Source organism: Moschus berezovskii, chromosome 1 (genome assembly GCF_049115385.1).
Source record: "Moschus berezovskii isolate FMDL1 chromosome 1, NW_MosBer_1.0, whole genome shotgun sequence".
NCBI classification, from domain to species: domain Eukaryota; kingdom Metazoa; phylum Chordata; class Mammalia; order Artiodactyla; family Moschidae; genus Moschus; species Moschus berezovskii.
Genome location: NC_142460.1, coordinates 11,905,400 through 11,928,909, shown reverse-complemented (window position 1 = coordinate 11,928,909; position 23,510 = coordinate 11,905,400). Strand labels below are relative to the sequence as shown.

The 23,510-nt window shown below is 48.3% G+C and overlaps 1 protein-coding gene across 1 annotated transcript in view; it reads right to left on the bottom strand.

Moving 5' to 3' along the window:
• Positions 1–5,753, bottom strand: part of PLCL2 (phospholipase C like 2) — a 227,755-nt gene extending 222,002 nt beyond the window's left edge. Inside the window, exon 1 of the mRNA XM_055416903.2 lies at positions 5,380–5,753. Coding sequence (XP_055272878.1) covers positions 5,380–5,679 — 300 coding nt within the window. The 5' untranslated portion in view covers positions 5,680–5,753. The remainder of the gene's footprint in view (positions 1–5,379) is intronic.
• Positions 5,754–23,510: the final 17,757 nt, after the last annotated feature.

Genomic DNA, 23,510 nt, shown 5'->3' with positions numbered 1-23,510 from the left:
TGTGCACAGTTTTAGATCCTGAGGCTGACTGGTAAAAATATCTGAATACGCCCTGTACTCCAGAATCCATTCATTTGAAATAAAAAGAAAATAGCTACACTCATCCGGAGGTCTGGTAGACAAGCAAACAATGACAGCCAAAATTTAGCATTAGTAAGGAACAGAACATCTCTTGGACACAAAGGTATAAGAAGAATCTGAAGGGAAAACGTGAACGTTCACACTCCACTTATACCTGCCTTTGTGCTACAGATAGCACTGCCCTATTTTGTCAAATCTTGAGGCATGGGGAACTTGAGCATTAAAAAAAGCAAAAGCAAAAGCGAAAAAGAACAGTCTCGTTTAGACCCCTTGCAGAGCACAGAGAACTATAAAAGGAACTGAACAGATTCTGGGAGAGAGCATTCTAAGAAACTCAGTTGAGAGGCCAAAAACAGCAATTAAAAAAAACCAGACAGTTTCCTGTCGGTTGTGTCTCTGGACCTGGCGAAAAGCACCAGGAGGCCAGCACAAGTGTTTGGAGGCGAGGCTGGGAGACAGGGGAGGCAGGCAGCAAAGGGGGCAAGCAATTTTGAGTGTCTGAAAAGGAACACCCCTTGACGCCTTCTGAAACTGAACTCTGAACCGTGCGGAAGGCTCTGAGTGGCTGAGCCCAGCGCGCCTCCTCCCAGCAGCCAGGGAGCCGGGCCAGGCTCATCGAACAGAGCCAAGGGGAGGCTCACTGATTGGCCATCAGATGGTTCTGACCTGAACGACCCCGGCGGCCTGTCTACAGATAAGCCCACTTTGTGACTCAGTTACTGGGGGCTGAATGTTCATGACACACCCGCAGGCTTGCTGGGTGGTGCTGTCTCCCCCAGCAGTCTCTCCGGCTCCCGGGGGCCCCCATTCAGACAAAAAAAAAAAAGTCTAAGGTCAAATGGAGATACTACTTTTTCAAATAAAATTCAGAAAACAGGGTTATTGAGTGCTAGCTTTCTAGGCAGAACAGAGAAATATAACCCAGGTTTTGCCTGCAGAGTCTAGTTTACTTAAACCATAAGGTACATTTTAAACATTTTGTTTAAATATGCATAATAGATGTGAAAAGCCTTCCCACGCTGGGGGCTCGGCACCAAGGAGTAGGGAATCCATGTTCGCGGAAAGTTAGGGTAAGTTTCTCCTACACACCGTGATCCTCCAATAAGGACGACCAATGACGCTGGGGAGGCTGCGGGCTGCCTCCTCGGACAAGGCCAACCCTTTGGACCCAGGGAAACTGGAGGCTCTGATCAAGCACCGTAACAGGTGCCTAGACAGCTGGCTGCTGTGTCATCTGTCAGCTTCCTCGGACAGCAGAAAGTGACATTCTTTCTCCCCCTCCAGAATCCCCCACATTTAAAGGGGAAAAAGCAAGCCTGGTGTTCGCAAACCAATACTACCTTAACTACACAAAACAGTTAAGGCCGCCAGTGTAACGCGCAGCCATGCCCATGGAGTCCGGCAGTCAGCGCCAGCACCGCGGGCAAGCAGCAACCCCCCCCCGAACGCGGGTTTCCTCCAGCCCCCACGGTTGGAGCAAGACCAGGTCACAGAATCCAGCTAAACACTTCTCACGTGTTTTGCCCATATGAACAGTGTTTAGTAAACAGTGGCTGCTATCATCACTCTTAAATACCAAAATAGTATAATGGCTACATTTCCAACTTATTTTTACCAATACCCTAATCGATACCTGCTGTGGTCTGAGGACGGGGCAGGAGAAGGCTCACAGAGAGACTGGGAGAACTGTGTGAGGCGACAGAATTGTTCCAGAGCTTGGCCGTGGTCCTTACATGACCGTGTGTGACGGTCAAACTGCAGAGAACCAGGCAGCAGCAAGAGTGAATTTTACTTTATGCAAATCATAGCAGGTTTTTTGATGTGCCATCCAAAATATTTAACTAGTTTTGTTTAAAGTAAACCACCCAAACTAATGGGCATTTAAACTTCATTTATTTCAAAACTTAAAAAAAAAAATCTAAGGCTTAAAATGCCACTTCATAATTTTAGATCAAACTCTAGAATCAAAGGATGGAGCTATTTCTTTCAAAAAAAAAAAAAAAGAATGCCATCTGAACAATTAACCAAATTAACTGTTTCAAAATAAAGTGTGGATTGTAGTGAATGGTATGATGAAATACAGAAAGAGAAAATGAAAGTGATGTTTCCGTTTACTTGACAAGTTCAAATGACAAACGTAATGACTGCTCCCCTAAAACTCTAGCAGTTGACCTTTGCAAAAAATCTAAAAAAGTGTAATATTATTTTCAACCAGCTAAGGAAAAGTAGGAAAGTCTGGGGATGAGTTCCACGATTTATTTTTCTTCACAAGGTACTTGAAAGGTCCTACCAGGCTGCTTACTCTGAATCTCCACCAACACTCTTATCATAAGCAAGGAGCTCTCTTAGTAGGAATCGGTGCAACTATTTTGGCAGAAAATGTAGTTTTGTAACAATTTCTTTCTCAACACCATATTTACAAAACAGATGGAGTTCCAAAGAAATAATTTTAAATAAGGAATACCATTCTGGTCAGCCTTCAGCGGATTTCTGCATATGTCCAGCACTCAGCAACAGTCCCCTCCTCTGCCCATGGTTTATCCCATTTCCGCTGTTATTCCTCTCTTTGACTTGGGGGTCCCCACCTAAGAGGAAGGTCCAGACTGTAAGGAACTAGATGGAAGCTAGGAAACAGGCACAGCCCAGCACGCAACGAATGCAGCCACCCACACAGCCTCTGCTCAGAGTGAGCACGCAGCCTCTGTGCCATTCTCTCAAGCCCCTTCCTCACCAGGCTCACTAATCTTCCACCGCCTCTCCATTCCATCACCTGCCTGCATCCACCCACTGTTCAAAAGAAACCAAGGAGAGATCACCCCTGCTTCTTCACGCGGGCTCCTGCTAAGTTGTTTATTCCTTGTCTAACAGAAGTGAAATGTAATTCTACCATTCGTGTGACAAAAACATCTGGGCGCTATTCGCTGCTTCATGAAATTTGACATTAAAGTGAAAGATCTCTTTATTCTATTAGGCTGCCATGTCTTTAGGAAAATGCTAAAGGCTGGATCCTTCAAGAGGCCAACTGAAAGGTAGGAGATACTGAGTAATTACCCGTTAAAGCACAGCTTATCCCTGCCTTCCAACCCAGGCTTGAGCAACTCCCAACACTACTTCCACAGTCTGAAAGGGCATTAAGAAAATGCAAACTGAAAGCAGAGGAAAGAAAAAGGAGTCAACTTGGGAGACAGAGGACAGTAAATAAGACTGGTAAATTCCAACCAGCCATTTTAGAAATTAAAAGAACTTAGAAAAAGCATACTTTCTTACCATTTCTCCATTCACTGAGGAAGCAATATACTGAACCCCTAACTTCCCCACAATGTGTGTCCCGGGATACACCTGAGAACAAGGGAGCAACTGCCTTCGTCAGAGAGAAGAAAAACGATGAAGGCACCTGGGGAAGTTTCAAGACTCCATTGATTCCTGAGTGATTCATCAGTTCCCCGTGTGCTTCGAGGCTCTTCAAGGAAGAAGTGGTGTCTACCAACAAGTTCTCAATTCCACATGTCAGAAATGTTGATAAACCATCCTTCCTAATCTCCCATGAATGTAAAATTAAAACAGATGCTGCTATAATTAAATAAGCTACACTGTGAACCCCATTGAAGACACCAATAAAATCTGATTTTTTTTTTTGAAGTGCACACACAGGCCCTCCAAAAAAACTGAGGTAGAGGAATTAAGATGAGCTTGCACCTTCTCTGGAATTTCCACCTCAGACTTCATTAACACCACAAAGCAAAATCACCACAAGTTATGTAGTAACCAATAAAAACAGATATGACACACAACTCTGTCAATGGGATTGATTACCATTCATGGCTGAGAGCAACTCCCATGGTAACATAAATGACAGAGTAAAAGAAAATATAAGTCGCTGAAAGCTAAGTAAGTGTGCAGCGAAAACCTACTTTGCTTTCCTTGCTGCTGCTGCTGCTAAGTCACTTCAGTCGTGTACGACTCTGTGTGACCCCACAGACAGAAGCCCACCAGGCTTCCCCATCCCTGGGATTCTCCAGGCAAGATCCTTAGTTCAACTCTAAACACCTCCTGCAGATGGTCCATGCACTTGACCTTTAAGCCTTGCAACCGTGCCCTTCCTCAGAGGTAAACTGGGCAAACAGATGACAAAGCGAAAAGCAGTTTCACAACTGCCTCTTACACGGAGTTGCAAGGTGCTGTATTTCACCAGATAGGTTCAGAAGCTGATAGCACCATCGGACACTGACACACTCCTCAGAAGGTTCCTGTAGGTTCAGTAAGTTTCCAACGCCCCGAGTGCCAGTCCTCTTCACTGGGCCTGGCCTGCCCGCCCTCCCACAGGAAGGGTGGGTGCGGGCCCATCACGGTGCTTCGGTGCTCACTGTCCCAGTGACCTCCCAGTTTTCAGAAAGCAACGTTTTCACATTTGCTCCAAACTTGAGCAGAAAGAGCTGGTCCTGCCTAAAGGCTCTGATCTGATAAGCTCATGGATCATTTAATTTTTTTCACTTCATGTTGCGAGAAATACGTTTACATTGCAGACCAGAACGTAATGTTAGAATAAAACCACCACAAACTCAGGAGTTCCTAGTATTACTCCTGGAGTTTAAGAGGCACCAAACGCTGACTTCCTTCTGCTAAATAACACCAGGCAAAAAGATAGAAAAACCAAGCAAACCACCCAAAAGAACTTCCACAGAAGTGGAGGCCTGCCTGCTGCAGCAACCAAAAGATTAAAACCCTGCAGGACTATAATCTCCCAGAGCTTCTGACCCTAAGAAAGCTGAAAGGTGCCTGGACCTTCAGAAACCTACTCCATTTCTCTTGAGTTGACCAGGGATTTGTGCACCCTCTGAGTCTCACCGTTAGCAAGGGGCAATTTACAGACCCACCGGAAGAAAACCCTACCGAATAATCTCTGTTCGCTGCCTTCGATTCTTAAGAAAATGTTTTCACATGATCACTAACTGTCTTTAACATACAATGAAGACCCGGCAGGGGGGTCTGTTCCACCAGCCGAAGCTCCCGCTGGCAGAGGGTGCCCTGCCGGGCAGGTACCAGGCCATCACTGCAGGCGAGCCCTGCAGAGGTGACAGCCCGGAGTCCCGGGGGGCTGAGCACAGCTCCCCTGCACCCCTCTCCATCCTCCCCAAACGCCATACGCACCGGTTCCCGCTCCGCCGCCTGCAGCGCCGCCGGCGCAGCCCCGGTTCCCGGAGCTGGGGGCTCCCCCTCCAGCCCCCCAGTCCCGCCGCCCGGGGAAGGAGCCCCCCCCGGATGTCGGGGGCGGGCGACGCGCGCCCCTCTCCCACCTACCTTGATGATGCTGCTCCGGCGGGGCAGGCCGCCCGGCTTGCTGTCCCGGGGGAGCGAGCAGGCGGCCGGGCCGGGGGCCGCGGCGAGCGCGGGGCCGACCCGGGCTTCGCCCCCGGGCGCGCCGAGGCTGCAGTCTCCGTTGGAGACCCCGGCGCTGTCACAGCGCGCCCGCCCGGGCCCGGGCCGCCCGCCGCCGCCGCCCTCCCCGGCCCCGGCCCGCAGGGCGCCCTTGGCCGCCAGGACCGGGCCCGGGGAGGAGGGCAGGGCCCCGCCGGCGGCCCCCCGGCCGCGCTCCGCCATGGGCGCCCCGCGACCCGCCAGCACAAAGCCGCGTCCCCGCGTCCCCGCGTCCCCGCCGCCCGGGCCGCGCGGCCCCTCCTCCGCCGCTCCGCCCGCCGCCGCCTCGGCCGCTTCTTCCGCTTCTTTTTTTTTTTTTTTAATTTCGATGTGCTGTCGGCTTCGGGCTCGCCTCGCGCGCGGTCAGAGCCGCGGCGGCGGGACTATCGGAAGGTTCCTGCAGGGGGAGAAGAGAGACGCGGTCAGGCGGCCCGGGGCCCGGGGACACGCCCGGCACACGCGCCGCGGGCAGCGCGCGGCCCGGGGCGACGGGGGAAGGGGCACTGTCCGGGGACGGGGCGCCCTCCCGGGGACGGGGCACCCACCGCGCGGGATCCACCCCGGGGGACGGGGCGCCCTCCATGGGCCGGGGTACCCACCGCGCGGGATCCACCCCGGGGGACGGGGCCCCCTGCAGGGTACGGGGCACCCACCGCGCGGGACCCACCGCGGGGGACGGGGCGCCCTCCCGGAGACGGGGCGCCCTCCATAGGACGGGCCACCCACCGCGGGACACACCGGGCACCCACCGCGCCGGACCCACCGCGGGGGACCGGGCGCCCACCCCGGGGGCGGGGCGCCTTCCCGGGGGTACGGGGCGCCCCGAGCCGGCGCTGCACCCGGGACGGAAACACGCCCGGCACACGCGCCGCGGCGGGCGCCACGAACGCCGCGCTGCCCGAGGGAAGGGGCGCGCCCCTCGGGCTCGGGGCAGCGCGGGCGCCCCGACGCGCCGCGGCCACGCGGAGGCTCCTCACGAGACCCCCGAGGCCCCGGGCGGGCAGGGGGTCTCCCCCAACCCCCCCGAGGCTGGCGCGTGCCGGGCCCGCCGCGTACCCCCGGGGTCAGCGCAGGGCGGGCAGGGCGCCCGGGCCCCCGCCCCTCGCCTCCTCGGGGCTCCGCGCCGCCCCCTGCGGGCCGCTGGGACCCTCCCCTCCCCGGACGCACCGGGGCCGCCCGGCTCCCGCTCCAGGTCGCCGCCGTCGCGGCCGCTCCCGCCGGGCCGGCTCATCGGGCCGCGGGGACCTCGCTGCCCAGCAGACGGCGACAGTCGGCGGCCGAGGGTCGACGGAGGCCCCCGGCCCCTCCGGAGCTCTGGCAACCGCCCGTCAGCCGCCGGCGCCCCGAGGGGCCGCGAGCGCGCAGGCCGCGGGCCGGCTCCGCCCTGCGCGCCGGACGAGGCCCCAGGGCCTTCTCCTTGCGGCTCCCCGCCGGCCAGACCCGCTGCACGTGCAGAAACCGGCTCGGTTCTCTCGGGCTCCTGAACCGGGCATCTGTGAGCGGGGTCAACCCGTGGCAAGGACGCTGGGGCCAGGGGAGGGGACAGCGACAGGCGAGAAGCTGGGGACCAGGGCAGAGCCCGGCCCGGGCCCCCAGGGTTGGTCACATCGTCCGCCCCCCAGCGCCCTCCCTGGGCGGGCCGCCAGGGATGCCCGCTGGCCCGCGGCCCGTGCCTGGGGTCAGCCTCCGCTTTGGGAGATGAACCCTACTTGGATCGCTAAGCAGGCCCCTCCGGTTCTCCCTTCCTCCTCCCTCCCCCAGTATATCAGGTCGAGTCAGCAGCGTGAACACCCCGATGTTGTCTCTTTTTGTCGCCCCCCACCCTGCGCGCCAACACCCCCACACACCCTTGCTGTCCACCCCTGGAGCCAGACGCTGCCCACATCCCCAGATCGGCGCCCGTCTCCACGCCAGACGGCCTGCCCGCATCTTCCAGCCCTCTCCCCGCGCCCCAGCGCTTCTCCAGCGCGTGAGTTTCCTTTTCCGGGAATGCGCTTCCCGCAGGGCGCGAAGGAGAAACTGACCGTCTGCTGGGAGTGAACCTAAAGACCTTGCTTTCGTTAGCGTGGTGTTGCAGCCAAATGCCAAGGAGCCTCTGAGGAGGAAAGCGACTGTCCATACATACACATACCCTCTTCCCTGCTTCTGAAGCAACTTCAGATTCCTTCCTGTTATTCTTGGGGGTGTTTTGGTTCTTATCTTCTGGATTCCTGTTTTTGTAACATATCAGACTTTTATCCCTCTCTTACAAATCTGGGCCTACATGTGAACATCTAATATCACATTAATGAACAACAGTGTTTGAATATTTTATTCAGTCCTATCCCTCTTCTTTCTGCCCCTTTTTCTAGTTTGGTTCCTTTTTTTTTTTTTCTGCCTTGTGATATTTTTGCAGGAAAATATATTCAAATAATTCAAATCAGGTTCTGAAGCTGTCTTATCAAATGCGTAGTCATAATAGCCTGTGAGTATGCTGTGGAGAGGAAAGGAAGAATGCTAGGCCTTTATCCTTAAAGTTTTCTAATTTTGATATTTTGAGTAAACACCTGAAGATATTTCCAACCTTTTCCTGCATTTATCAATCACCAGTAATATGCTATGAGAGTCATATCTTTGCTACTCATACCACGAGTTTCCTAGGGTGAGGGGGTACATATAGATTGAAATCTACCGGGTACTCTTTCTAAAATCACCATCTGATTCTCCTAATGCTTCCAAAATGAACACCTATCCGTCTCACTCTGGACTCCCAACAGGTCAAACCAGGGAGATGTCATTGAAATAGACTTAGCATTTAAATTAAAACGTTTCCCAAAGCATCTTGGCAGACCTGTACCGAATGATGCCAGAAGCCCAAGGCGTGTGCCAGTTTCCTTTTTATCCCCCTGAGTGCCGTCTTCCACAAGTCGCTGGTCACATGCCTGCAGATGTTGGAGGTGTGCTTCTGTATCACACACATGGCCAGGCTATAGGTACCATTCTTCCTGATGGTCATGGGAAGCAGTGTGTTCCCATCACACGTACAGTGCTCAGCCCCCAGCAGGCTTTTTTAATAGCTAAACTCTGATTTTTTTCATCCCAAGCAGCACACGAAGCAATTGTTCCTCCTCCTTTCTGCTTGTTTCTCCAGTTACTAAGTGATTGCTTTCCACTTCTATTCCATGAGCAGTGTTATTGAAAAAAATTGTAAATATTTTGCCAGAATTCTTGCTCAAGTGTTTTTATGGCATTGTAAAATTCATAGAAGTTCGACTTAGAAAAGGAGCCAAAATATCATAGTCATCTCTCAGCAAATACTGTCTAATGGTCCCTTCCAATGACTTTTCAAAGTTGGGCAATAAGAGATAGGCAAGACATTAGTAAAATGCTCATTCTGAATATGGTGTTTATGCCAATTTATTGTCTCTGTATACCAATGGTAAGATGCTGATGAATTGTTTGTTCATAATGTTTAAAGTAAATATATACCTCTAAAAATCTCGTGGTTTTTTTTTTTGTGTGTGTGTGTATGTCATGCCATCAATTTATCTCTTCTAAGTTTTCTTCAGATTTCAATCTGCTTGGGCTTTTAATCATTGTTGTCACCCTTGACAGCGCAATGTTCTGTTTGTTTGCATCTTAAATCTGATGCCTCAAACATGGACTCTGCAGGCTCCCTGGTCCACAAGAGCCTTCCTGCGGCCTCCCAAAATAACACTGACGCAGGTTACTGACCTCTTGCCGTCGCTGAGACTCTTGTAGGTTATGAATTCAGATATAGTTTCCAGTTCACAGCCTCTAACATTACAACTCTAAATTTTTCTGATTCACTGAACACTTGGCCTTCAGATTATTTTTTCCCTCAATGTGTGATGATCATTTCCATTTCTCAAACCTCTATCCCATTTTATTTCTGTATTTCTTTCAAGATGCAGTACAATTCTGAGCCTTCATATTTGACTGCTCCCCATATGTTTAATGTGAGCATTAACTACAGCAGAAAGTAGAAGACCAAAATGCTTTAAAGAAATACCAGATTAGATCAATGTACTGGTCCACGCTGGCTACCTATCTGCTTCCTAAGCTAATCCTAGATGTTGATTTGAATCTATTATAGTCCTAAGGGTTGGGATTATGTGTATTTTATCATGCTCCTCAGCAAGAAATATGTAGCAATTGCCTTTCTTCCTCGGCACCCATGAGGCAAGTCAGACCTGCCAACAACTTTCATTTTCATATCCTTCCTCTCCTCGGACACTGAAGATCCTTCACCCATTTTGCTTGGATCCACTCTACACATGTATATAGCTGCCAAGAAGTTAGGCACTCAGGGAATTACATCAACAATTTCCAGCCTCTGAGGAGCCACTGCGTGAATTCATTAAGTTGTTTTCAGTGTCTACTGAGTTAGGTAGCACTTTGAGGGAATCTATTAATTACCAGAGATTCAGTAAGATTATTTTATTAGCAAAAGTAACAATATGATTTGCTCTAAAAGTTACTGTCACTTGTTGCACTGCTTTTGTAAACGTGTATGTGATTGTATTTCCACTGTTATTTTATTACAGGAATCATTGCAAGCTCAAGTGCTTGTAGGAGCCAGATAGATAATGTCACAGGTAAAGCTGGAAGGATTTGTTTCCTAATAGTATCATAATTTATAGTTTTTAGCAGTGACATATTCACATGTCAAATACAGAGGAATCCTGACTCATCTTTGGTTTTCCAGTTTTTAAAAGTGCCTTGGTTTCAGGAAATATTTCACTTCCCTCCTAACTCAAGGAAAGATGGTGTGGATAGCCAGGTGAGAGACAGTGGGGCTCAGACACCCTGGTGAGGACTCATTGCTGCCAAGAGGAAATCGTGGCCCGGTGCTGCTCGGATCATCTAATCTTTTCAGAGAAACCATGAATCTAAAATAGAAAACTTGATACTGGGTTAGTGCCTTCTCTTAAGGACACCCACAAAACAAGGTCTCACATAAGTTCTACACAGAGGTTTGTTTTCTTGCCCAGCTGCTAACTGCATAATAAGCAAAGTGTAACAAACGCCTCCCAAACTTGGCCTGTGTTTAGGTCTTGTTGATCTGAGTTCCAAGAACAGATTGTTTTCAGGAGAGAAGGAAGTCTGATGACCACATCATTTGCTGCATCCCAGTGTGGGGTGGATGGCTCCCAACCTTGTCACCTTTGCATTCCCACTCACACAGTCCAGCCCCAGAACTAGTTCATCTCTGAAAGCTGAAACTCAGAAACACATCATCTCTGGGGCTTCACTGGTGGTCCAGTGGTTAAGAATCTGCCTTCCATTGCAGGGATTGGATGCGGGTTTGATCCCTGGTCAAGGAACTAGATCCCGCAGCCTGCAGGGCAGCTAAGCCTAAACGCCAACTATTTAGCCCACTCGGTCTAGAGCCTGTGCCCCACAACTAGAGAAGCCCCATGCTACAACAAAGACCCCGTGCAGACAAAGGAAAAAAAACCCACCGTCTAGCCAACAGCTCTGCCCTTCCTGCCCCCAGATGCGCCACCCGCCAGGCTCAGCGAGACCTGCATTCCTCCACCCGTCACTCCCTCAAGCTCATCAGCACTCCTGTCTTTACCTCCTGACCAAGACTTTGAACCACATTCTCACCAGCAGCCCAGGCGCTTCTACACTTTGCATGAATCCAACTATGACTTTCCCTTTGCTTACCCCAGGCTGTCACTCTGCTGGAGGGAAAAAAAACTCCTAGCTCTGCTGACTGGACAGGTGTATGATTTCAGGGTTCAGTGGGGCCTTTGGTGTTGTGAAAGCGGTATGTTCCTCTTTGCTAACTGTCTCCAATTTCCATTCTACAAATTGTTCCTCTCCAAAGCCCCACTCACCCTCTGCTCCTCCATCTCAGCAATAGTCCTACAATCCGATTTCACAGAGACAATAAGACACATCAAGAAATAAACTGGTTTCACTTTTCCTCCATCCTGTTTATCCTTACCTAACCCACCTCCCCATGTCTTAAGCTAACCTCGCATCACATCAGAAATGATCTATGAATGTCTTGTATCATTATTGGACTCTTAGGACTTTTTTTTTTTGCAGGGGTGGCGGGGTACTGAAGGGTTTGGTAACCCTTTGGGTGGAAGCTGGAGTGGGGTCTTCCCTGGGGGAGTGGCCAGTCTGTGTCCAGATGGATAAGAATCAAGGTTTACAAAGGCAAAGAAAATGCTTCCGGCCTTCTGGTCTACCTGCTCTTAGGCCTGGCATCTCAAGTTTCCCTGGGTGCCCCAGGGCAGCGACCAGGAGCCAGGAAGGGAAGAGCTGCCTTCATCAGCAACGCCTTCACCAGAAATGCAGGCTCTAAGGAGAGGGATCTTGCTTGGCTCTTTGTGGTGGGTTCCCCCCGACCTGCCAGTGAGGAGGGGTTAGGTATCATCCCTCCTCCCAGCTCACCATCGTGGATACAGGAACAGATGATCAGTGAAAGAGGCACGCCTTCTCCCACCCCCACAGCCAGTGAGATGGCTGCAGCACCAGTTAGGAGATTCTGGGAGGAAAGGTTAAAACCCCCAGGCAGAGATGCGGCTTCTTTCTTTTCTAAACCTGGCCAGACTGGGGCTGCTGTCCTGTCTCGCCTGCCTTGTTTGGCCCTGTGTCCTCATCCGTTTCTCTCTCCACTAGCTGCTTTCCTTCTGTATTTAAATATGAATGCCTTCCCCCCAAGTTTTCAGTTACTAGTCTGCGTAATTGACTTCCTTTCTCTCCTATTGAAACTGCCCTCCCAAAGGTCAAAACTGACATCCTAATTAACCAACCCAATGGCTACTTTTTAAATCTCCAGCTTTCTTGACCTTTGTGAAACAGCTGATGATGCTGACTTTCCTCAGAGCATAGAAACTCTCTTTCCCTGCTGAGATGCTGGCCTGATGGGCCCCAGGAATGTCACGCCCATCATGCCTTAGCTTCAGGGCCCCGAACTCGTACTGCACACACCTGCTCTCCCGTGCTCCTTTCTACAGCATCTGACTTACACAGCAGCCTGCCTGAGTAACTCAGAATGGGCCTCAAGTCCTCACATCCCCCTGGGCCACTCAACTGTTAAGGAAGAGTTAAACAAGTAAGTCGATCCAGAACGGTCTCTCAAACCATTTCCACCCGCGTGGCCTGGCTTACGGTCTCATCACACTTGGCTTGGACTGCGGCAGCAGCCTCCTAATCCTGCCCGACTCTAGTCCCTCCCAGCTTCAATCTAGTTCTCAAACCACCATCAGAATTGTCCCTGGAGGGATCACTTCTCAACCTGAAAGTCTTCAACAGGTTCCAATTCAAGACAAACTTCATTCTCTTTAGGCACGCATGGCCCATATTAACCTCACCCCTGGCTTCCATTCTGAAATCACGTCCTAACCAGAGCTGCCTCTCCAAACTCGTCACACTGACTACTTCCCCGAGAAGCTGTGCATCCTCACCCTCTATTTGTTGCTCATGGCATTTGCTAGGTTTAGAATTCCTGTTTCCCTCCCTCCACTGGAAGACTTAAAGGCATCCTTCAAGAAACACAAACGTTTCCTCCTATGCTCAGATGTTCCTGACTCCAGAAGACATAGTATGTTGCTCCCCTTGGCTCTTAAAGCACTTAGCAGAGTATAGGATTCACCTTTAGGCTTTCTGTACCACCCCAGAACCTGAACATATATAGCTTCTCAATACATTTGCTGATTTTAATACACCTTTTTTGAAAATCACCTTTGTCCTTCATATCCTTATAAAATCTTTTCTTTCTTCATAAGGCCTCTTTTTTTATTAAATTTTTTTTTAATGTGGACCATTTGTAAAGTCTTTATTAAATTTGTTACAATATTGCTTCTGTTGTTTGTGTTTTGGTTTTTTTGGCCACAAGCCATGTGGGAATCCCATCTTCCCAACCAGGGACTGAACCCTCAGCTTCTGCACTGGAAGGCAGAGCCTTAATTAGCCACTGGCCTGCCAGGGAGGTCTCTTGAGGTCTCTCTCCTAGGATCTGCTGAGTATGTGTTATTCTCTGCCTTCTGACTTTTAGTCTTGCTTTCCCACATTATCTATTACAAGTCAACGCATCCACGAAGCTTTTGTCTGTTAAACATACGTATACTTTATGCAAAGGACTGTACTTGACGCTGTCGGGGGAGACAACTGAGAGTCTGGGGTCAGATGGAGGTTTATTTCCCTTTCTGCATGTGTTACAGTTCCAATTTAAAAAGTAGTTTCAAAGAATCAATTAAAGGAGTCCTCCCAGCCCTGCCATGGGTCAGTAAAAACCCTGACCTAGCTCTGAGAGGTGCGACGCAGCAAAACCCAACAAGACCGAAAACATGACCCCCTCCAGCCTGGCACACTGCCCAACTCCTATCTTAATGAGTTAGAAATTCCCACCGTTAGCAGTAACGACCCAGGAGAGAAGACAAAAGTCTCCGGAAGGCTGCTGTGAAGATGTATAAATTGTCTGGCAAAAGAAGGAAGCTTCCCTAGACAGCATCCATTCTCACACACGTAAGCAAGAAGTTAGCCAGATGCCACCTTGGCCTTTTCGGTAGAGACACGTGGAGATCACGTGAGAGAGCAAAGGCGGGTAAATCCTGTTACCCAGGAGGTGGACAACAGGGCTCAGGACACACAACGCCACCCCCAAAACTCAGGAAACAGAGAAGGGATCTGGGGCAAGTGCGAAGAGATTTAGAGCCGAGCACGCGGCTTTGTGATCCGCCTGGGTACACAGTAACAGCTCAGAGGGGGCTTGGGGCTGGAGCAAGACTTGAGTGAACTGAGGCTGCAAGGAAGCCACAGGCGGGCTTGTTGAACAGGGTTCAGAAGGTCATTCTGGGAAAGCCAGGGCCCAAACTCAGCCCCATCCAAGTCCCTTGCCTCGACTCCCGCTGCTGTGCAAATGCTTCTTGCCTTATCAAACCTTTGTTAAGACCTTAAATGCAGGGAGCCTTAAATGATCTTTCATGTCACATGATCATATAAACAGAGGACCTTGAGCTCAACGGGGACTAGCACAAGAGGAAGTGGCTACACCAGGGCCACGGGGATCTCAGGCTCCACGGAGAGGAAATCCTTCCGTGCCACGAGGCGCAGGTCCTGTCACCGGAGGGCCCTGGAATGTCCTTTGCACAAGGACCCTGAGAATAGGGTAGGCAATTATCTACCAGGACGGTGCAAACCGCTCTAGCCTGAAGGCAAAAGGTCATATGAATGACTCTTTGACCTGCTGACTCTGGGTGTTTAGTCAGACTTTTTTTTTAAACTTTTTTTAAAAGTCAAATTAGATGTTGGGTTTTTTGTTTCTTTGGCTGTTTTTTGTGGTTTTTTTTTTTTTTTCCATTCTTGGTTGTCTTCATTTTAGTGGAATTACTATTGCGTGTAATGTCATGTGTCAGCCTTTTCCCAAGCTACGTATTTCTGACTAGAGAAGTGATTTTTCTATCATTTGCTGTTTTGATGGAACGCCTTTGCACTCATGTATTCCCATAGTCTGAGTTCAGCCGTTGCACTGCCTTTGTCCACTTTTCCTACTGTTTAAATTAGGTTCCCCGGTTTGTCTTTATCCCAGGACAGTCTCTTCTCTGGGAAGATTCTCTATCTGGTGAATTATAAAATAGTTCTTTCCCTGACATAATAACTTCTTTGATGCTGAGGTCTTGATGTGTATGGAACAGTTAGGGGAAATTAAAGTGTCTAGTAGAGTACAATGTTAACGCAATTAGAGTATGTGGAGTAATTTGAAATCACCTTCCCTCTCCAGGTCCGATAGTGGGTACCTTGGGGTTTTAACTCTAGATCGGATCCAAATAAAACATGTTATCACCGTATTCTCCAGTGTCAAACTCAGGCTTACCGCCTCCATAAACACTCTGCACACTGATCCATCCACCATCTCTGTGTTCTTTAATTCATCCATTCTCCCTGCAAAGACCAAATTAATCTACACTGACATTTCACCATAAAAATGAGCCCCACCATCTCTGCTCTGCCTCCTTCTTCCTTTTAAACACACAGCTTAAATCTTAAGTCTTTCATAAGCCCCATTCTCCGCCGTGGCGTATAAACTTTTCATTCCAACAATCTACTGTTTCACTCTTACTTGCAGGGAAATTCAAACCTTCCGTCTAAGGCAGGGTGTTAGGGAGCAGTCTGGCTGAGTGACTCAGCCCCCGGACCCGAGGTGCTTTGGCTGGGAGCACCAGTAAGAACCCTTGCCATTTGGTCACTGTTTGTCATAAGACAAATCTTTTAAACCGTAGGGATTTCATTATCCTCTTTGGTCACACAGGGAAGAAAACAGCTGCCCTGCCTCCCAACCTGCCCGCCTGGGATGGATGCAGACCAACGCTGACAAGTGTTAAAGGAGGCCAGGAATGCTGATTAAAAAGCAGCAATTTAAGCTCACAAGTCATTTCCCCCAAAGGTCAATTAGACCCACGAGATTTCTCCGGCACACACAGGAAGTCTCAGCTTCATCTATATTTAATGTACTTCCCTTCTCACTGGTCCCCATAAAGGTGAGTTTGGGGTGTGAAAACCATATAACAGTAAAAGTTTCCATGCCCCTACATTTCGGAGCCCCAGTCAATGGCCCCCTTTATTTTCACTTTGAATGTAATAAGTGTCTGCTCAATCGCAAAACATGGATATCTGTTGGAACATACACACTCCATCCCCTTAACTGCGTTGACAACTGACTTCAACATACATTACGCTGGTGTGGGGATTCCGAGACTGCCCACTGACCCACCGGTCAGCACACTGTGCGCTGTAAAAACTCTTTAGTCTCTCCAGCGCATCTCACAAGCTAATGATTTTTAAGAGAAAGAAACATAAAACCATGAGAGGATAGAAATTGTGTCCTAAATTACGATCTCGTCAAGAGGAAACAGAGAGGCTAGCCCAGCGATCAGTGACTGTACTGGGGAAAACCATTTATCCATCCAGAAAGGTGGATGAGGAACGCGGCTACTGGGTTGGAAATGGGATTATTCCAACGCACCGAAATGCAAGAAAGCGTTAGCAGAACTGGAGGGTTCCTAGTGGGGCTGGCTAGAGAGCCCTGCTTGATTCTGGCCTGAGTAGAGGGCAGGGATGAGACGCTTATCGGTTAGTGTCCCTGGGCAAGTAAATGCGCATCGTTTCAGGCCTCAGGGCAGGCCATGTGGGCACCTTGAGAGGAGTAGGACATCTGAGAAGCAGCCTCTCAACCCTAATGCAGGGCTAAACATATGCCCTTCGGGGGCCCTGGGGCAGACCTGCTTGGAGATTCAAGTTTTATGGATTTGTTTCATCAAGACTCTGTCTCCAGGATCTGGAGGTAGGATTTCTGTGAGCAGGGATCATTGGAAGGACTAAAGCTGAAGCTGAAACTCCAGTACTCTGGCCATGTGCTGCGAAGAACTGACTCATTGGAAAAGACCCTGATGCTGGGAAAGATTGAGGGCAGGAGGAGAAGGGGATGAAAGAGGATGAGATGGGTGGATGGCATCACCGATTCGATGGACAAGAGTTTGGGTGGACTCCGGGAGTTGGTGGTGGACAGGGAGGCCTGGCGTGCTGCAGTCCACGGGGTCGCAAAGAGTCGGGCACAAATGAGCGCCTGAACTGACTGAGCTGAACCCTAACCCTCACCATCACAGACATGCTGATACAGAGCTATTATCATCTCCTCTTCCCTGGTGGCTCAGACGGCAAAGCATCCGCCTGCAGTGCAGGAGGCCCAAGATGCATCCCCGGGTCGGGAAGATCCCCTGGAGAAGGGAATGGCTACCCCCTCCAGTCTTCTTGCCTGGAGAATCCCATGGACAGAGGAGCCTGGCGGGCTGCAGTCCTTGGGGTCACAAAGAGTCACACGTGACTGAGCAGCTAACACTTTATATGGCTTCCCAGGTGGTGCTAGTGGTACAGAACCGTCTGCCAGTGCTGGAGACGTAAGAGACTCAGGTTCAATCCCTGGGTCAGGAAGATCCCTGGAGAGGGCATGGCAACCCACTCCGGTATTCTTTTCTGGAGAATTTCATTGGACAGAGGAGCCTGGTGGGCTACAGTCCATAGGGTCTTATAGAGTCAGACAGGACTGAAGCGACTTAGCAGTCAAGCAGGTAAAGAAGTGAAGGTGAAGTGACTGCCTCAGGCCCACAGATAAGAGACAAGCCGTCTCAAGTTAAGATTTTCAGGAATGCTCCAGTGGGTTTTAACCCCATCCTGCCCGGAGGCGGTTCTGACTCCCAGCATACATGGAGAAAGTGTTACCTCCATTGCTCCTCACGAGAATGGCCGTGTTGGAAGGGAAGTGAATCTGGGCCCCCTCAGATGACATGCACAGCTAAGGCAGACAAGCGCAGAGCGGAAGAGGGAGCAAGCCCTGTCCGTTCAGTGTGAGAGGCGGGGAGGCCGGGGTTCCGGCCGCGGGAGGGCGAGGTGAGCGGCCCAGCTTACTTTGGCTTCTGCTGCGGCTCGAGGCAGAAGTCCTGCTGAGGCCTGAGCTGAGGCTCATCCGTGGGACGCCTGAGAGCAAGCTCCTCCAGCGCCTCTGGAAGCAACGAAAGAACACTCGACGTTACGTGAAGGAGGCAACAGGACTTCCAGCAGGGATTCCACCCTGCCGGTGGGCAAGAGTTAACCAGGGGGCTTTCCCAAAGCTGCCTGGCTGGAAGGGACATGAAGCGAAAGGCACCCACTCGTGTGCGAGTCTTTGCGACCCCATGGACTCTACAGTCTGTGGAATCCTCCAGGCCAGAAGACTAGAGTGGGTAGCCTTTCCCTTCCCCAGGGGATCTTCCCAACCCAGGGATTGAACTCAGGTCTCCCACACTGCAGGTGGATTCTTTACCAGCTGAGCCACCAGGGAAGCCCGGAAGAGGCTCTCTAGGAAATCCTACAAATCGTCTGCAAGCAGCTCGTAAGAAAAATGAGTTCCACAAAGTCTCGGGATATAAGGAACAAGCAGGACCGGCCACGCAATTTGTAGCAGCCCATTGCAAAATGGAAACACAAGACCTTTTGCTCAGAAATTACTAAGAGTTTCAAAACAGGAGCAGCAGAGCATCAAGCTGAGTACAGCGTCCCTCTGAGAGTAGGACCCTGTAATACTGCATGCAGTGGAATGACCTTGAAGCCAGTCCTTGACTAAGGCAAAGCTGGCCGAGTACAAGGACAAACTCATAGAAACTGCAGATTTCAGGACTAAAAGAATATAACAGTGTGTGGATAAAGAGAAACTATAGCTGAAGAGTAGAAGGAGTAAAGTAGAGCTAACAGACACAGGGAAAGTACTGAATCACCAGGCAAGGGATCATAAAGATTCTTTCTAGTCACACAAACTAACCATATACTGGGACAGAAAAATGAACTTAGTTAATGCAGAACACAACAGCCTGAAATCTACGAAACCATATGCTCACACCACAACATAACGATACAATTGTGATTAAGTAGGAAACAAATCACATGGAAATTAAAATTTTAAATCCTGTATTAAATTACACAGAGGAAAGCTACAGCAGCAAAAGTATTTTTTAACATAGCAACCATATAAGCGCAACAAATACTTCCAATTAATAAGATGCTGACAGAAATGTGGTCAGAAAATGTATCTCCTTAAAAATACATTAACAATAAATTGAGGATAGAAACATCATGAATTAATTCTGTGCCTAAAGAGCTTTAAAAAAGAATAAGGTAATGAACCTAACTAAAGTAGGAAAACAAAAAACACAATAGGAGTTTTTAAATAAAAGAGGAAAATTCACAGTAAACCAACAGGAGTTTGCATTTTGACAAAATGGAAAAAATTGATAAATCATTGGCCTAATGAAAAGGAGAAATTGCAAATTAGTGTAACTGGGGAGAAGACAATTAAAATAGCTAAAACTTTTGTTAAGAAGCAGTCGGGTATTCGTAGAATCTGTGTCCCACTTCTTCAGATGGAGGCAGCGGTGGACAAACGGGGAGAGAGGGAGAGGAAGCTGCACTGTCCGGCCTGTGTTAATAAAACATCATCGCGGCCCTTAAGTTCGAGATGCTTTGGATGATCTGAAGCAGGGGAATGAGGCCCCAGGGACCTACACATCTGTGACCTGGACTAAGCAGAGGGATCTTCCTTCCTGGGGGTTTTGATCAAACTGAGCAAGCAGAGATTTGAAGGCTTACTTTCTAAGGCCACGGGTACTTCATTTATTCGACACCAGTTCACCTTCAGGTAACTGGCTCAATAGGGAGTGGGAGAGTGAATCTCCCTCGCGCTCTTCCTCCCCAGCTGGGCTTCACACCACACCAAGCCACGGGGGGCCGGGTGAGGGTGTGCAAATGTGCTCCAGTTCTGTGCTGGGTCATACTGAAGCTTCATTGTGTTTGATGCTGGTCATGCCTTGGAAGCAAACGAGCCTCGGTTTGAGCTCCAGGTTAATTCTGACAGCCTGGGTGACTTTGGGAAAAAGATGTTGTCTCTCAAGGCCTTGCCTTTCCCATCTCTAAAGTGAGGCTTTACATAGTGTCTACTTTCTGGAGTTTCTGTGACAGTGCAGAGAAGATAAGGAACCCACTGCATCTCTGGTGCAGAGCAAATTCCCACTTAATGTCAGCTGTCACTCTTTGTTATATTACACATCTTGGTGTAAAAGCAAATAAATAAGGAGTATGACTAAGTCTGTAAAAATAAAAAGGTCAAGAGCACTGCTTTTGGCTCTAAGTTGATAGCTAATTGATTTACTAATCATGTGCATACGATTTCTTACAAACACGTAACAAAAAACACGCAGCAAGGAATAGAGAATGTTGTTAATTCACGCTATATGAACAGGAAAAGTGAGATACATATACCCTGACACCTAACTGGAGAATTCTCTATCTTTTGAAGAATAAATAACCCCTTATGCTACTTAAATTATTCCCCAAACACATATTTTAAAGTATGACTTGTTTCCATAGGGAACAATATTTCCTAAGTAAATTTGTTGGGCCTTAGCAGGGCTAGAAAATCTCATTAATGAAACAAAGATGCAAAATCTTAGCAAACAAAATGTAATAGGTTTGAAAATTGTCCAATATGGAAAAAGCAGGATTTATTCCAAGAATGCAAAGTTGGTATATTATGGCAAAATAGTTAATAAAAATTAATCATAAAAATAAGCAAAATAAGCACGGTGGATTACTACCTTAGCAAAAGCCAAATACAAAAGCTAGCTTGCTATATTCCAGAAGAAAAAAAATCATATAAATACAGGAAAAAAATGAAATTTTAAATTCTGTTTTGGTAAGTGAATGCAGCTATATTTAAGAAGTAGAAATAAACAAGGGAAAGGTTGGGGGCGGGAGGAGAAGGGGACGACCGAGAATGAGATGGCTGGATGGTATCACCGACTCTGTGGACATGAGTTTGAGTGAACTCCGGGAGTTGGTGATGGACAGGGAGGCCTGGCGTGCTGTGATTCATGGGGTCGCGGAGAGTCGGACACGACTGAGCGACTGAACTGAACTGAAAACAATGAAAAAAGTCAATGATGTCAACTCAGAATAAATTGGCTTAAAATATGTAAAATACAGATGGAAAAATAAATATATAATAAGTAAAGCAGAAATGAGGCACCTGTGAAGCCTAAAATTAGAAAAGATAACAATATTTTTAAGCTAATGAAAAGGATTAATGAACTATAAAGTAAAAGTTCTCATGATATCAATATATAGAACTTTATAAATTTATGGAACACATCATCTGTAAACACAGAAATCATTAATGCCAGGTACCATCTAAAGGTATCACTGCATTCATGTTATATTTCAAGTCACTTTAAATTATTAAAATAATTATAAGAATCATGGGAATTATGTATGAACTATTCAGGACACTTCAGTTCAGTCATTCAGTTGTGTCTGACTCTGTGACCCCATGGACTGCATCACGCCAGGTCTCCCTGTCCATCACCAACTCCCGGATCTTGTTCAAACTCATGTCCATCGAGTCAGTGATGCCATCCAACCATCTCATCCTCTGTCGTCCCCTTCTCCTCCAACCTTCAATCTTTCCTAATCAGGGTCTTTTCCAAGGAGTCAGTTCTTTGCAACACGTGGCCAAAGTACTGGAGTTTCAGATTCAGCATCAGTCTTTCCAATGAATATTCAGGACTGATTTCATTTAGGATGGACTGGCTGGATCTCCTTGCAGTCCAAGGGACTCTCAAGAGTCTTCTCCAACACCACAGTTCAAAAGAATTGATTCTTCGGCGATCAGCTTTCTTTATAGTCCAACTCTCACATCCATACATGACCACGGGAAAAACCACAGCTTTGACTATATGGACCTTTGTTGGCAAAGTGATGTCTCTGCTTTTTGATATGCTGTCTAGGTTGGTTATAGCTTTTCTTCCAAGGAGCAAGTGTCTTTTAATTTCATGGCTGCAATCACCATCTGCAGTGGTTTTGGAGCCCAAAAAAATAAAGTCTGTCACTGTTTCCACACCTATTTGGTATGAAGTGATGGGACCAGATGCCATGATCTTAGTTTTCTGAATGTTGAGCTTCAAGCCAACCTTTTCACTCTCCTCTTTCACTTTCATCAAGAGGCTTTGAGTTCCTCTTCACTTTCTGCCATAAGGGTGGTATCATCTGCATGTCTGAGGTTATTGATATTTCTCCCAGCAATCTTGATTCCAGCTTGTGCTTCTTCCAGCCCAGCTTTCCTCATGATGTACTCTGCATATAAGTTAAATAAGCAGGGTGACAAGATACAGCCTTGACATACTCCTTTCCCAATTTAGAACCAGTCTGTTGTTTCATGTCTGGTTCTAACTGCTGCTTCTTGACCTGCACACAGATTCTTCAGAAGGAAGATAAGGTGGTCTGGTATTCCCATCTCTTTCAGAATTTTCCACAGTGACCCACACAGTCAAAGTCTTTGGCATAGTCAATAAGGCAGAAATAGATGTTTTTCCGGACCTCACTTGCTTTTTCGATGATCCAACGGATGTTAGCAATTTGATCTCTGGTTCCTCTGCCTTTTCTAAATCCAGCTTGAACATCTGGAAGTTCTCAGTTCACGTACTCTTGAAGCCTTGCTTGGAGAATTATGAGCATTACTTTGCTAGCGTGTGAGATGAGTGCAATTGTGCAGTAGTTTGAACATTCTCTGGCAATGCCTTTCTTTGGAAGTAGAATGAAAATTGACCTTTTCCAGTTCTGTGGCCACTGCTGAATTTTCCAAATTTGCTGGCATATTGAGTGCAGCACTTTCACAGCATCATCTTTTAAGATTTGATATAGCTCATCTGAAATTCCATCACCTCCACACTAGCTTTGTTCGTAGTGATGCTTCCTAAGGCCCACTTGACTTCAGACTCCAGGATGTCTGGCTCTAGGTGAGTGATCACACCATCGTGACTATCTGGGTCGTGAAGATCTTTTTTGTATAGTTCTCCTGTGTATTCTTGCCACCTCTTCTTAATATCTTCTGCTTCTTAGGTCCTTACTTTTTCTGTCCTAAACTGTGCCCATCTTTGCATGAAATGTTCCCTTGATACCTCTAATTTCCTTGAAGAGATCTCTAGTCTTTCCCATTCTATTGTTTTCTTCTATTTCTTTGCATTAATCAGTGAGGAAGGCTTTCTTTTCTCTCCTTGCTATTCTTTGGAACTCTGCACTCAAATGGGCATATCTTTCCTTTCTTCCTTTGCCTTTAGCTTCTCTTCTTTTCTCAGCTACTTGTAAGGCTTCCTCAGACAGTCATTTTACCTTTTGCATTTCTTTTTCTTGGGGATGGTCTTGATCACTGCCTTCTGTACAATGTCACAAACCCCTGTCCATAGTTTTTCAGGCACTCTATCAGATCTAATCCCTTGAATCTGTTTGTCACTCCACTGTATAATCGTAAGGGATTTTCCCTACTTTCTTCAATTTAAGTCTGAATTGGGCAACAAGGAGTTCATGATCTGAGCCACAGTCAGCTCCTGGTCTTGTTTTTGCTGATGTATAGAGCTTCTCCATCTTTGGCTGCAAAGAATACAATCAGTCTGATTTTGGTGTTGACCGTCTGCTGA